This window comes from Setaria viridis, chromosome 4, assembly GCF_005286985.2.
Source record: "Setaria viridis chromosome 4, Setaria_viridis_v4.0, whole genome shotgun sequence".
Taxonomy (NCBI): domain Eukaryota; kingdom Viridiplantae; phylum Streptophyta; class Magnoliopsida; order Poales; family Poaceae; genus Setaria; species Setaria viridis.
Window position 1 is genome coordinate 10887484 of NC_048266.2, and position 16057 is coordinate 10903540.

The 16057-nt window shown below is 49.1% G+C and overlaps 1 protein-coding gene and 1 long non-coding RNA gene across 2 annotated transcripts; both read right to left on the minus strand.

Moving 5' to 3' along the window:
• Nucleotides 1–6387: 6387 nt before the first annotated feature.
• Nucleotides 6388–9448, minus strand: LOC117851495 (uncharacterized). The gene is made up of 3 exons (XR_004639559.2): nucleotides 8995–9448; nucleotides 7155–7193; nucleotides 6388–6703 (listed from the first exon to the last, which is right to left on the minus strand). It is a non-coding gene; the product is annotated as an uncharacterized lncRNA (long non-coding RNA).
• Nucleotides 9449–10043: 595 nt separating this feature from the next.
• LOC117854151 (uncharacterized protein At1g66480) lies at nucleotides 10044–14216 on the minus strand. Its single transcript, XM_034736448.2, has 2 exons — nucleotides 13253–14216; nucleotides 10044–10623 (listed from the first exon to the last, which is right to left on the minus strand). The coding sequence occupies exons 1-2, from the start codon at nucleotides 14030–14032 to the stop codon at nucleotides 10579–10581; spliced, it is 825 nt and encodes a 274-aa protein (XP_034592339.1). The 5' UTR covers nucleotides 14033–14216; the 3' UTR covers nucleotides 10044–10578.
• Between the last annotated feature and the right edge of the window lie 1841 nt (nucleotides 14217–16057).

The window sequence follows — 16057 nt, forward strand, 5'->3', positions numbered from 1 at the left end:
AAGACTACATGACAGCCTCTTATGACCTGCAAGGGGCAGTCAACAACTCGGAGAAGTTCACCCCGATGAGGCGGCCGTATGCATGGCGCTACAGCATCGTAGACGGCGCGCTGGTGGAAGGGCGCTCCGCCTTTCTGGCGAGGCTCCCGCTACCACCGTCCGAGCCTGAATCGGACAAACGCCCTAGGCAGCGCAGCCATGACATGCGTGACAGCGACCACAGGCGGGAGGCCAAAGGCGGTCGGGACCACGAAGCCGATGACCGTCATCGCGACGGCAGCAACCGGTAAGGCCGTCGCACCTGCAGGGACGACAGCTTCTCGTGGCTGTCGTGTCAAGAGGAGGACGACGGTGACTACGACCACCCGGGCCATGGCGGTAGGACATGCAAGTACAAGGAGCGTCGGGCGCCTGACCTGGCCCGCCGCGAGCACTCCAGATCACCTCGGGATGCCGATTTCCGTGGAGGCCGTAGAAGGATGGACGCGGGCGGCCCAGACGCTGGTTTCCAGCGGCCTGACGGGAGGGACGTTCACCGCTGCTTTAGCGTGCTCCACCCTCTGCCTACAGCAGGGGACCTCCTAACCAAGACGCCGGCGCAGCTGTAGACCCTCTTCAGCGTGCAAGCAACAGCGCTCAAGAACAGCATTGGCACGATCATAGGTGAACTGGTCCACATCACTCCCTACGACATATAGGAACGCACGACACCAATGGAGAGCTGGCTCTGTAGCATTGGTAAATACATCAGCAAGGCCTACTTCCTTGCTGACAGGATTGGCCTGGAATCCTCCCCCATGCTACTGCGATGCAGACCTGGAGGGGGTGGAGCCTGGTTCGCGGGGTCAAGGCAAGCCAATGGCCTAATGTTGGTAACTCGAATCTTCACGCGCCTACACGATGACTTGCCGGTCTCCGTGGCCGACGTCGAGCGCGCACTCGATGTGTTGGAGCTCGCCAGCACGGAGGAACAGCGATGGCAACCAGCCGACGCACTAGAGCCCTGCTGGGCCCTGCTTGGCTCCAGAAGGTGACGGCAACCGGCCGGCACAGTAGGCCGCTGATGGGCCCTACCTAGCTCTAGCCCAACAGGCATCTGGGTTGAGCCTAGCTTTTGGGGTTGCAGCAGCGGTGGCCGGATCCGACTTCGGCTCCGACCAGGAGCCACAGCAGGAGGAGGCACACAAGCTGGATGTCGAGCATGAAACGCCATAGGCCAACGATCCGCAGGTGGATGATCTCTTCACCAACCTGACGCCGGCGTTCCTCCACGACAAGCCCAAGCCACAGCAACACCCGCGTCAACACCGCACCTTCGACATGACGGTGCTAAGAAGGAGCGTCCGTCTGTCTAAGAATCCGGCAATGCCGGCCATTGAGCGGGCGCAGCTCAACATCTGGAGCAAGCTAGGCCTCAATGACAATGAGTTTGCCCTAGCGGAGTAGGTTCTGCAGGACTACACCAACACCTTCACCAGGCCGTTGCTGGAGCATATTGTGGCGGCAATGACAACTTTGTTCGGCCTGGACGACGAAGACGCCAACGCGGTGATAGAAGCAATCCTCCATCAGACAGGTGAGGCTGTTGTGGACATTAGTCTGCAGGAGCTGGAGTCCCCAGAGGCAAGATGATGCAAGCCGACCTAAGAGTACATCTACTCTTATGTATCTGCACTACGTGAACTTCATGCCACGCTCTGCTGACTACGACCTTCGGGCAATACACAAGCGACCTGATCTAAGCCCTACTAGCACCGACCTTCGGGCAATCTATAAGCAAAACCAATGCTGCCCAGCTGGATTCAACCTTCGAGCAAGACAAAAACGTCACCAACGATGTCACCGATGACGACGCATCTTCACTCCTCTTCCCACTCCCGCTCCCACTGGCAAAAGTGGACACAAAATTCCAAGTGCGGCCAAACGTTACTTCCATGATGATCGCCAATTTTGACATTCTATGTTGGAACGTGAGAGGCCTCAACGCAGTGGCACGATGCCTCACGGTGCGCAGGACTCTTAAGACAACTACCTGCCACATTGCATGTCTCCAAGAAACTAAATTACAAGCGATAGACGCCCCTCTGGACCTCTTTTTGGGTGGATACCGCCTCAACAGCTATGCCTACAAGCCAGCGTCAGGAACGAGAGGAGGAATTCTCATCTTATGGAATGACGACGTCGTCGACCTGCAGGATATTAATTTAGGCAGCTATTCCATCATAGCTCTGTGACTGTGTGAAGCTGCGCATCCCAGTTCCTCCTCACCTTGATTTATGGGCCTTCACGGCGCAACAAGAAAATAGCCTTCCTACAACATTTGCGCTCCTTGAAGCCAGACGACACCACTAGATGGATCATTGCTGGTGACTTTAACCTCTTCTACCGGGTGTGGGACAAGAACAATAGGAACTTAAATCTACAGCTTATGCGATGTTTTCGATCAGCGCTAAACTACTATAAGTTGAAGGAGATTCACCTACAGAATAGAAAATTCACGTGGAGCAATGAGCGCCGGAGGCCAACCCTGTGCTTGCTAGATAGGTTCTTCTGCAACGAAAATTGGGACCTCACCTTCGGCGATCACGTCCTACATGCCCTATCTACGAGCCTCCTGAACCACTGCCCGCTACTGCTTGCAGAACAATCTGGGCCGCGTCGACCATTGCCTTTCAAATTTAAAAACTTCTGGATTGTTCTGCCTCGTTTCCAAGAAGTGGTAGCCTCTGCATGGAATAAGCCAACGCAACACACTGAGCCGTTCCACAGGCTAGGAGACAAGCTGCACACAACAGCCAAGGCGCTAAGATCATGGTGTAGGACGATCATCTCATATGCACGCTTAAAGTTCCACATGGCTCAGGAAGTTATTATATTACTTGATATGGTGCAAGACTATAGAACTTTCAGAGGCTGAATTCCTCCTTCGCTCAAAGCTTAAAAAACGTCTGTTAGGATGGGCGGTTATCGAGCATGCACATAAGCGCCAGTGCTCACGTATAACAAACCTCAAGGAAGGCGATGCCAACACCAGATTCTTCCACCTAAAGGCAAATGGACGGCGAAGGAAAAACTTCATCCAACGCCTTCGAAAAGTGCAAGGATGGGTGGTCTCACATCAAGACAAGACCAATGTTGTCATTGAACACTTTACAGCTTCTATGAGCGCGCCGCAAGAAAGAACAAGGGATCTCAACTGGGACACCTTAATTCAGCCCAGCGTTGACCTCTCGGGTCTAGACACCCCCTTCATTGAGGAAGAAATAGTCCGGGCCATATCGCAACTCCCAAGAGATAAAGCACCAGGCCTTGATGGATTCACTGGACACTTCTTCGTCAAATGTTAGGACACCATCAGGCGACATGATTGCGGCTATCAAATCCTTCTACAACTTACGCTGCAACGACTTAAATCTGCTAAACTCTGCGAACATCATACTAATCCCCAAGAAATATAGGGCAGAATCTATCAGGGATTACAGGCCTATCAGCCTTATCCACGCCTTCGCGAAGATCATATGCAAAATACTAGCATTACGACTGGCACCCCTGCTCCAACAGCTCATCTCGCCATGTCAAAGCACCTTCATAAAAGGACGTAGTATCCATGACAACTTTCATATGTTAGAAACATGGCGAGGAAATTTCAGAGAACAAATTCCCCAGCCCTTCTCATGAAGCTCGACATTTCCAAGGCTTTTGACTCTGTATGGGATTATCTGTTGTCGCTAATGCAGCATAGAGGCTTCCTACCAAGATGGAGGAATTGGATAACCGCGATGCTCAAGATGTCCTCCTCCAAGGTGCTCCTCAATAGTATACCACTGACTCGATACAACACGGGCGTGGCCTACGCCAAGGCGACCCACTCTCACCAATGCTATTCATTCTCGTCATCAAACCTCTACATAAACTGCTCAGTCGTGCGACCGAACTTGGCCTCCTAAGTAAACTTGGAGGATGGGTAGCACAATTTTGTGTGTCAATGTACGTGGAGGACATGGCCATATTCATCAAGCTGACTCAAAGCGATATGACAAATTTGATGAGGCTACTATGACTCTTTGGGGAAGCATCAAGCCTAAGCACGAACCTAAAAAATGAGTGTCGCGCCCATCAGCTGCACTTCCATCGACCTTGACAACGTCCTCGTAGGCATTCCAATAGCAAGAACCGGCTTCCCGTTGTGGTATCTTGGTCTTCCTCTTGCGGATAGATGGCTACACAAGATGGACTTTCAACCATTCATGGACAAAGTAGCAGGCAAGCTCTCCGTGTGGAACGGAAGGAACCTCACGCAAGTAGGTAGAGTCAGCCTCACCAAGTCGGTATTATCTTCTCAGCTAGTATACCTGCTCATGGTGCTTAAAGCTACAAAAGAAGTCTTGGAAGATCTTGACAAAATTGTAAATGTTTCCTGTGGGCTAGCGACAAAAACATGATGGACAGAAAATGCAAACTCAACTGGATCCGCAGCTGCCTGCCAAAAGAAAATGGAGGGTTAGGGTCCTCAAGGTGGAGAAATTTGCGAGAGCACTACGACTAAGATGGCTTTGGCATGAGTGGGTGTCACCAGAAAAGTCTTCGGTGGGCACTAAAATCCCCTGTGACAACACCGACCAACTACTGTTTGCGGCTTGCACCTCCATCATAGTCGGAAACGGTTGGAAAATGAGTTTCTGGCATTCAGGATGGGTGCAGGTCTGGCGGCTGAGGGACACCGCCCCTCTACTGTTCGCCATTTCCAGAAACAAAAGAAGAAAGCTCGACGACGCCTTCACAAACAACAACTGGATCAGAGATCTCAACATCTCCAGGGGCACCACTGTTGCCCACCTTGGCCAATTCGCGACACTATGGAACATGCTATGCCAAGTTGAACTCAATCCGCTTTAGGATGACCAAATACGTTGGGTCCTTGCCCCCACCGGCGAATACGGCCTACAGAGCCCAATTCATCGGTACCACAAAGAACCTGAAGCTTGCTATTCTATGGAAGAGTTGGGCACTGCCAAAATGCAAATTCTTCGCGTGGTTCATTCTCCAAAACAGAGTTTGGACCTCAGACCGACTAGCAAAAGGGGATGGCCACATAGTCCGGTCTGCCCTCTATGCAAGTAAACAGGGGAATCTGCTCTACATCTGCTGACCCAATTCAGGTACACAAGGAAAATCTGGAGCTTGGTGGCAACATGGACAGTGCAACACGAAATACACATGTGGCACCAATATAACTCCACCTTACAATGATGGAACAACATGACAACAACGCCAAACATCCCACGGAGTGGAATGCGTAGCTTGACACTCCTTGTCATATGGGAAATTTGGGGGAACGAAACGCAAGAGTCTTCAAACGACAAGCATCCTTCGCGCTGATGGCAAAAATTAAAGCAGAGGCTGCCACATGGGCAATGGCAAGGGCGAAAAACCTAGCAGCTTCTTTTTCCGGTATATAATTTTTTCTTTCTTCTCGATTAGCTGGTTGTACTCTTCTCTATCAATGAAATAGGTACAATATCATACCGGTTCGTTAAAAAAATAAAGAGGCCTAAGGTTCTCGATCGGGCCGAGCCTTGACCAGTTAATCCAAGCACCAACCGAGAGCTCGCTAGGCGCGCGTACCTCCACCGTTCCACTCTTCTTGCAGCACCGTCCTGACGCGAAAGGTACGGTATGTTAGTTAACACATGGGGGCTCCTTTTCGTCGCCACTGATTGCATTGGTTAAGTGGTCAACTTGCTGAGCGTGCGCCCATGCGGCCATGCCTAACCTCCGACGCCGCCGGCCGGCCGGTTCCCCGCCGGTCCTACATGTAAAGCGAGCCGTCGCAAGTCACCGTCCACGGACGTACACGTACCGGCGGCCAATCGGACGGCCGCCTCGAGTCGTCGCGGAGGCTGTACACGGGTTGAGTTCCATGAAGATTCCGCCAGATCAGGGTGGGGGTGTGGAGCTGGCTGGCGCTGGTCCCCTGGTCGGGATGGGTGACGGCATTGACGAGGCAAAGCGCCGCCGCCACGTGAGGGAATGGAATTGGATAGAGCTCCTGTTCATGGCTGCCCAGCTTTTTCATCCTCGCAGTCGCAGGACGGCAGGACCAAGCGTGGAAAACATGGCTCGCGCGTGTTCCTTTTTGCTAATTGGGCTGTAACCTGACTGCAACCCCACCAACCCATTCTCACAAGAGAAATAAATATAACCCACTCCAATTCAAACCACCACCACCATACAACCCCAAACTATTCATCACCATAGAAGTATACAAAGTGCTGGCCAAATATGAATACAACCCAGTAAGAACACATTAGCTAGCTAGTAGCCAAACCACTGCAAGCTGCCGAGCTTAGTAAAACTGCCGTTACACATCCACAATGACACTTCAACTTGCCACACAAGCACAATGATACATCTCTAGAATATATGTTTGCAATATGCAACGAATTAACCAGCATAACCTTCCGTGAAAGTTATAGAGCACAGCATAACATTTGATTCTAAACAACATAGCCAAATACTCGTATGAACCGGGAACACGGGGTCGTTTGTAACAATTTAAGAGCACAAATTTTCAGGTTCACAAGCCACTGGCTCGTGCCAGACAGGACATCAAAATTAACTTCCTTCCTTCTCCTCCTTGGGGGCCTCAGCCTCAGCACCCACCTGAGGAAGCGCCGCCACCACCAACAGCACCAACGATCACCTGCATTAGAACCAAAAACAACATCAGGATTCAGGATACATCAACATGGAATAAGTTGTGGCACTAAGCAACTCAACAGCATCGAGCAAACAACATCTCCAGGCTAAGATCCAGTATTATCACTAATTTAACAGGACAAGTAAGCAGCCAAAATAAAAACAAAGATAAGACAAGCAATCAGTCAAATTTAAGAGATTTTGCAACCATTATAGTAAAGACAAAGGCATAGAAGTGAACAGAAAGAAGTTCCTGTACTCAAGAAAAAACTAGCAGATACTGTGTTGTCTGCACAGACCTATACAGACCAAAGTGCTGGACCCACACCATCCTGACAGTTAGCAAATGGCAATCGAAACTGCTAATTCCATTGTAGCACGGTAGCACCAAAAGCCATATCAACTGAACTAAACTACTAATCAGGAGTCAGGAGAATCAGGAGGGGAGGGGAGACCTTGGAGCTGAGTGGGACTAGACCTCCTGAGATCAGTTCCTGTTTTTCAGAGAAAACAATCATTAGAAAATATGAAATGACATGTTGCACATTAGCTACTGACTATTTGCACTCGCACTAGAATCAGTGGCTGTATAGTAGGAGAGAAACTGAAACTATGGCAAGACTTGGTAGGGAAAGTTCTAAGCGTACAGTTAGATGAACAGAATGACACTTTTATTCGGAACGTATACCTTTTCTGTGAGCTCTATGTATAAGGACTTAATGAGTCAGGAAGGAATCCCTTCTAAGTGTATATTCTGGAAGCTAAAGCTTCCACTCAAAATCAAAATATTTTTGTGGTACTTGAGAAAAGGAGTCATTCTCACTAAAGACAATCTTGTGAAAAGGAAATGGAAAGGATGCACTAAATGTGTTTTCTGCAGTTCAGAGGAAACCATTCAGCATCTTTTTTCTTTGAACACCATGTGGCTAGGTTCTTTTGGAATATTGCTTACATCTCCTTTGGTTTTCAACAGCCACATTCCATAGCTAATTTGTTTGGCTCTTGCATTAGAAGTTTTCCATCTAAGTTGAGATCTCAAATTTTAGTTGAAGCATCAGTGCTATGCTGGGCTATTTGGTTATGTAGGAATGATGTAGTTTTCAAAAGAACAAATCCTAACTTGTATCTGCAGATCATCTTTAGGGGGACTTATTGGATTAGGTGTTGGGCACAACTGTCCAAAGAGGAAGCAAAGAAAAGGCTAATGGAGAGTAGCCGAAGGATGGAGGTCACAGCCATGGAGCTCTTCAACGATCTTGGCTAGAATTGCAGGAATAGAATCAAAGACTAGATCTTGGTGTCCATTTGTTTTAGTCTGTTAAGTGCCCCGGTGATTTCTGTTTCGTCTGGAGTTGTAAGCAGTCTTAGCACTGCAGTTTGGTGTAACCTTTTGGCTGCAAGCTTTCAAACCTGAAAGTGGAGGCCAGAACTATTTTTTCCTTAATCTAAAAAGGAAATTTAATTGGATGTGTTCCAATTACAGGTCACAGCAGATTTAATTAAGTGGGACTTGATGGATCTTTTAATGACTTAGAATCTAACTATCTACATTTTGGAGAATATTTTTGACAAAAGGATAGGAGCTCACTAACAATTTTAAGCATCGAACCATAAGCAAATCTCAAAATCTGCAGGCAATTAACAGAGCTAGATGATTAAAATACTAGCTGTTCATATGATCAGTTCTATCCTCCAGATTTTGTTACCAACCTAACTAATGAGCCTGCAGTTTAGAAATTAAGCAATTTCTTCAAAAGAACATAAAAACTCTACAAGAATCTAACATTAAAATTCAAGTTCTTGTAAAAGCTAAGATTATGCATTGATGTATGAACTCCATACTGTACTGATCCCATGACTTGAGACATCCTTTTGTTTCCACTAGCTAGTTAGGAGTGTATGTACACTCCGAAAAAGGAAAGGAAAAGGCAGAGAGATAGCTAGTGTTGAGTTGAGAGCATGAATCAAAGAGGTAGCCAAGCAGAATTTTGAAACCGAATGAAGTAAGGCCAGGCCATACATGAGGTGACAACCGATACTCATTGATTCACTCATATTTGATAATATTTGATAGGTACAATACAATGCAGAAAAAAAGAGTTAGCTAGTTGCCTACTTGCACAAGCACCGCCACACTCAATGGCCGTAGAATCAGATCCACATCACAAGAAAATGGGCAACAGCTAAGAAATAAGAAATAGGACAATGGTGATGTAGATGGATCTTTGGAATCCAACGCAGGAAATAGGACATGGGGACAGATAAAATCAAGGGGAAAGGGGAAGGTGACAATACCTGAGCAGCATCTCCTATCGCCCTCAAGAACCGCAGCTTCTAAAGGCCGCGCCTGGATCCCGATGTCGTCGGACTCTACGGTCCCACAGGAAATCTTCTTGCAGCGGTGCCCGCTGGCGGCGGATGTGGAGGAGCCTGGACGAGTTTGCTTCGCAGCCACCGCCAGCCACACTTCATTTGTGGCGCCGCCGCAATTGAGGCGCAGAAACTGGGCGCCACAACCACGGCAAAAAACATGAAGGGAAAATCTGCCACCGCCTAACCTCCGTCACCAACCAAGCAGCAGCCACAGACTCGTGTGGCGTGGCGATTTGCGGCGGGCAACCAAGCAGCAGCGCAGGCGGGGCGGCGGCAGGAGGGAGGAGGAGGCGAGGCGAAGCCAACCCGAACCGACGACGAAAGCAACGGCGCGGCCTTCTATTTCCCCGTGTCGGCCGCGCAGAACGGAATGTAAAGCCCACCAGATCTCGCGCGAGTTTGCAGCCCACGAGTTGGACTGGGAGGCGATACGGCCGAGGCGGTTCCGCTGGACTGGACCTGTACTCAACACTACATCACGGCCTGACCAAAAAGGCCGAAGAAACTGGCTGTCCACTGTGTTCTTCTGATCATGGCCACGGGCCCAACATTGGAGGCTTTGTAACTTCCACGATAAAGTCTGTTCGGAACAGAGTTTCTGAAATTTGTAGTTGGGACCAATTTTGTCTCAGGATTCGCTAAATCATTTTTTCGAACAGATTGCAAAAGATTTGCTATGGTTTTTATTAGAAGAGAGAAAAGGCAAAATAAAAATAGAGAAAAAGCATACAATGCCAGTATGCCACAATGGGGCTTACACTCCCAAACACGCAGTATAAGAACATAAGATAGGGACAAGTAGTACTCGCTGAATCATCATCAGTTCATCCATCTGGTATGCAGCGTTCACACTTTCAGCTCACCGTTATGACTAGTGTAGCACAAACAACGGTTGCCTATCAGCCTATGCATAACTGCAAAGTGCTAACTTGCTCAAAGTAGTTCAAAAAAAAAATGTTCACGAGGCAATCGAACCACCAAAGCATGCAATTCCTTGTTCCTCTTTGACGGAATATTTACGCAAACAGAATCATAAACTGGACGATGACACGCCCAAGCTGTTGGCTACATAGGTATAACTGTCATCTCCACAAAAGTATGTTCATACTTCATACTTCATATACATGTAGAACTACTTTTTTATACTCTAAGCTTCTTCAGCTACCTACATCTAGAGACGACGGGCAAGAGAGCCTTACAGATGCAGCACATACATACACCACACAGCAAGAGAAGAAGGAAGAGAGAGAGAAAAAGAGAAAAAGAAATTGAGTAAATGACAGACACCCCAGTCCATGTCGCCGGAAGCGAGGCAGGAAGCCGCCGCCGCGGACCGCCCGCAGCAGCCGGCGATCATCATCTTTAGCCCGCAACCAAGGAAAACGACCATGGGACCGAGCGCGGATCAGTCTACATCTTCTGGCTCTCTGACCTCGTCTCGCCAGCGTGCTTGCCATGTCGCAAGCAACCACCGATCTCGATCTTGTTTCATCGGGGAAGACGAAGTCACGCGATTATCTCGTCTGGCAGCGCCACGAACCGCGTTCGCTTCTGAAACACCACACACACACAGATAAAAACCCGTCAGCAAAAGCGACCAACGAAATTAATTTCAAATCGATTGTCAATCTGCACATGTATTAGGGGATAATGATGTGCCGGAAATTTAAATTATGCTGGGAAAACAAGCAAAGTAAAACGCATGACAGAAGCCACACCCCAATAATGCGGTTTTCAAAAATGACGGAGGAAGGGAATGAATGTCTCCAAAACGTCCTTTTATCTTGACATGGAAAAAAGACGAGGAGAGATTATATAAAAAGGACCGGCGATGGCGATAAGGTTAACTGCGATGAGATCATGAGAAAGGGTCATGGGACGGTCGACCACCCGTGCTGCTTACTATGCCAGATTAATTGCACGAGTTCTTGTCAATTTGACCTTTTTTAGCTGCCAAGAAACAGATAGGATTGTGGTGAATGAACGCAATGCTGCATCAGTGACGGCGACTGGAAAGATCAGCAGGGGATGAACTGATGGGTGCAAGATGAGCAACTTGTAGTATTGTGATCCGTCATCCGTGGAAGCGTTCTCAATTTGGTTTGGTTTCCAATTGAAGGCGGTGATCTGGCTCTCGCGGCGTGTTTTGTGCTGCCACCACAGGAGAATTCCACAAATTCTTTTTCCTATTGAAATAGGAACTTATGAATATTTTTGTGTACGTAACACATATTGACTGCCAATCAATCTGACTTTGCCACTTCGAGACGCTTTAATCAATACGTTTTTAGATGCTTCTATATCATCTCTAGACTTCCTGCAACGATGAGACTGAAAGAACATCCTGACCTTGAACTGATAAGCAGCTGACAAATTAACTAGCGAAATTAGTTTGGGGTTTCACCATCTGAAGTGCAATTTTTACGACTGCAGAAAAGCTACTGAAAACCCTAAGCGAGATTTTCAGCTACTTGAACCGTGAAATATCTGCTGACCACATCGATAACCTAAACAAACTTGTTTGGAACTTTCAGCAGCAAGACCAAGTCTTATTCCTCTGCAGATTAACGTAACTTCTCTTTTATCTAACAAATTAAATCAACGTCTACGACTACGACTCCTAACCCGCAGAGAGAAACTAAAGCAGAGAATTCAACTTCCGATACATATACCCAAGTACGAGAGTGACAAGCAACTGTATTTTGCTTAGTCACTCGAGTACTCGACCAGTCAAAATCTTGAAAAATTCTCGCATCATACCCGTCCCCAGCCGCCTCCTGCTGCCGCACCCGCAACCAACAAGGCGGCGCCGGACCTGACAGCACATAAAACCATGGCGTGCCAGGAACGGCATCAACTCGTCTCTTCAGGCATTGCTCGAGTGCTCGGCACCGCCTCTCGCCTTTTTTTACCTTCACGCGACGATGGCAACATCCATGGTGGCGTCGGCCTCGCCTTTTTCCCTTTTTCCGTGAGGTTTCCCCGGGAAGCTTTTGCCAGTGTGGTGATTGGTGACCACTGACCACCTCCTTCCCCTCGTGGGATATGCTTTGATGCATACAGCTTGTGTATTGCCCAGAACACAATGGAAAAGGGTTGGAAAGCTAACCCCATCAACAATGACCCTTTTTCTGAATTCTAGTAATTATATCTAATGTTATCTACTGGCACAAGAAGTTGGGGTTTTAGTTTATCTGATTGATCGGGATAGGGATTAGCTAGCTAACCTGATGATTATTTAAAGTCTTAACTTTAGTAAGCAAAAGGTGAGGCAGACTGCATTTGGGTTTGAGCATAAAACGGGAGTTACAATGGTGTTGGATTCCTTTTGGATTTCTTGGGGGAAATTGTTAGTCATTTCTTGTGTAAGCATGATCAGGAACCTTTGTCATCCAGTTGTAGGCCTGGGCGGTGACATGGAATGGGTCCCAAGCTTAATAGTGGTGCTTAGGTTAGCCTGGCGTATTGGACACACTCCTGAAAACATTCAGTTCCAGATCGGTGCCCGAGAGGACACGTAAGGGATCCGAGTGGTTTCAGACCCTTTTTTTTTTTTGTTGATATGCGGTTTCAGACAAAGCTATCGCTGCTCTCAGATCTCACTCACTTTCATCTCAGTTGGAGAATTTTCACGCAATGCACAGGATAAACACAAACGTACCATTTGACTGCTACCGAATAATCCAAATAGATTTCGACTATTGCAGTGCTCTGTTTTTGTGCACTCTGCTTCATGCATGCATGCTATAAAAAACAATGCTATTCTCGAGTTCCCTAAAATTTTAATATAACTTTAGCTATTGATCTCATTTTGTGTTTTAACTATTTTTTTTTAAAAAAGAGAGATTTGAAAGTATTTCTAAATATAAAAATCGGTTATTTTGGTGCAGTCTGCCAGTTCGTATATATACTCCAGGAGGGTTGCTGGTCAAAACCAGTAGCAACTTTACCACGTGCTTCTCACAAGGATGGTATGTGCGAAAAATCAGTTGATCTAGTTTCAGCTTCGTGCAGAGAATTAATCAAGATATTTCCAAAAGGTGACGCTGGTATTAGAAATTAACTTGGGATTTTTTTTCCCTGTTGCAACCTTGAAACAGCAAGGACGGCGAGAAGGTTGGAGGCTAGGAATCGTTCTGCAATAGTAAATAATCTGGGAGAGATCGGTGCCGTGCATTACCTCTTTCCGGCTAGCCTTGACGTCCGGCGACGCGTACTCCGGCATGCGGGGCAGCGCGGGCCACCTCTCCGGCGTCCTCGGCGCCGTCCCCGCGCCCGCCGGCATCATGAACCCGGTCCCCCAGTCTGGCGTTGCCGCGAACCTCGGGCTCCGCTCCGGCGTCTGCGGGAACGCGCCGGCGCCGACGCCCCAGTCCGGCGTGGGCACGAACCGCGGGCTCCGCTCGGGCGTCCGCAGTATCCCCCTCTCCGGCGTGGCGGCGCCGCTGCCGGCGTTGGCCGCGCACAGCTGCATGATCCTGGCGGCGGCTTCGGCGCCGTCCCGGCTCTCGGCCATGAGCTTCTCGACCTGCGCCTTGGGCAGGCGCATCCGGAGCCGGACGGGCCCACCCTCGGAGGCGGTGGAGAGAGGCGACGCCGGCGCCGTGGCGGCGGACGCTGGGAGGGAGAGGTCGGAGGTGGACCGGCGCGTGAGCATGAGCGACTCGAGTCGCTCCCGCGCGCCGACGTGGAGCGCGCCGGACCACGCGCGGCGCGGCGGGACCGCCGGCCGGGGCAGCGCGACGAGGAAGTAGAGCCGGCCCGGGCGGAGCTGCGCGTCGTGCGCGAGCGGGCGGGCGCGGACGCCCAGGAGCTTGACCTCCTCGGACTCGAGGAGCTGGAACCCCGGGTGGTCGCGCAGCACCGTGCCCGCGAACGCCGGCGGCTTGACGCGGAACGCCGTGCCGTCCAGCTGCATGACCTTGGCGCCCTTGCGCCGGCCGCCGATGCTGTTGCCCATTGCCGGCGCGCGGCTGCTGCTGCTGCTTCTGCTCTTCCCTTGGCTCCGGGTGGGTGGGTGGCGCGCGCGGCTTGTGTTTCTCTTGGGTTTGGCCTCCGCCTCTTCCCTCGAAGAGCGCTCGCGCTGGGTTTGGCTCGCTTTGTTGTATGTGGTGTTTGAGCGTAGCCGCGTAGGGCGTGAGGAGGAATTTAAAAGGGGGAGGGGAAAAGGCAAAGGGAGGGAGGGGCTTTGGAGTCAAAGGTGATGGTGGTATTCGGCTCAAGGACAAGGAGGGATGTATTTTTGTAAGTAAATCCTTTTGTAACGTAGTTGATTTTCTTTTATTTGCAAGAGGTCGAAGAAATATTTATCAGGCCACAACTCATAACTAGTAGATTACATATGACCAAAATTGCTAATTTCGTCGATCCATGTGTGTGAACATGCCATGATTTATTTTTTACCATGTAGCGTGATAACACGGTAGTTGCGGCAGAACCGCCAAATTAAACCAAATCAAATGTAATGGTTGTTATTTAAACACATTAGGCATGTACGCACTTAGTGGGCTTAATGTAGCAGTATGCATTCAACCATACAACCAATCGAAACATACATCCGTAGATAACCAATCGAACACGGTAGTGTTTACGTAAATTAACGTACAACAGAAGTAATTAGAAAGTTATTAGCAAACATCCACCAAATGTGGTTCTTCAAACCGGCAATATATGCATGGTAGGGTGGGTGGTACTTAGTGGAGGAAGCGAGAAAGGCATTGGGCACGGTAGGGGTAATGGCGCGTGATGAAAATTTGACGACCAATAAAGTTTAGCAGGACCGTGTAGTGCGGTCTGTAAAATTGCGGGTGGATAACCATGTGCGAGATGCGACTAGAGTTAATTACTTAATTATCATGGAGTCTGCTCGGAAAACATAGGAGGTAAGATTAAGAAGTGGTAGACGTAATCTCTGGCGCAAGGCGGACTAAAAATGTGGGGGGTCAGGCCGATCCGATGCTGGACGAACACAATCTGTGCACACAAAATTTGACGGTACAAAAATAATGAAATTTTGAACCCACCTCGATAATTTATCTATTAAAATTTGATCTTCTTAGATTGTATTTTTTTTCTTTCCTGTGGCTTCGTCCCCTCCGATGAGACTAAGGGGGAAATTATAAAATCAATTACACAGATGGAGACTAATTTGCGAGACGAATCTATTAAACCCAATTAGTTCATGGTTTGACAATATGGTGATATAGTAAACATGTGTTAATTATGGATTAAGTAGGCTTAATAGATTCGTCTCGTGAATTAGCCTCCATCTATGCAATTAGTTTTATAACTAGGTTATATTTAATCCTCCTAATTAACGTCCGAATATTCAATGTGACATAAATTTTAATCTGAACTAAGATCAAACCACCCCCAACCCGCAAACATCACTGGTCTTTCAGAACGTGACATCCAAAGTTCCAAACTTGCAGGTACCGGCCGTTCTGCCACATGGCGGACGCCAGATGGTCGCCTGTCCCGTCTCCCGAAGAGTTCGTCCATTCTCTCCGCCTGTCACGGCAGGGACGAGCGCGGAGCGCCCAGCGGCAAAGGTCAATCACGCCGGGACGCCCGGGCGCCTGCGCCGCTCGGGGTTGATCGTTTGATGCAGCTAGCCGCGCGCGTGACGACGCGACGGTGTCAATAGAATGCGTGGCAACGATCGGCCGGCGCCGGAGGAGGGCCGGGAGGTCGGTCGAGACCTGACCTGCCACAACCTGCCGTACAGTACGTGTCGCGCGCGTTTCGTTGTTCGGGCACGCGACGGACTCGGGCCATGGTCTTCTCTGTGAGCAACGTGTGATGAACTCGTGCCCGGTGGTACGCCGGCCGATGCCGGAAAACGTACGGGATGGTGCACGTGTTCCTCGTAGAATTCGGGGGGCCGGTCGTCCTGCGTGTGTACGCCTTTGAATCTTGCTTTGTTCCTCGGCATGGAGAGCGAAGTGTGTACCGTGGTCGTTTTCTTTCGGTATGTGCTCGTACT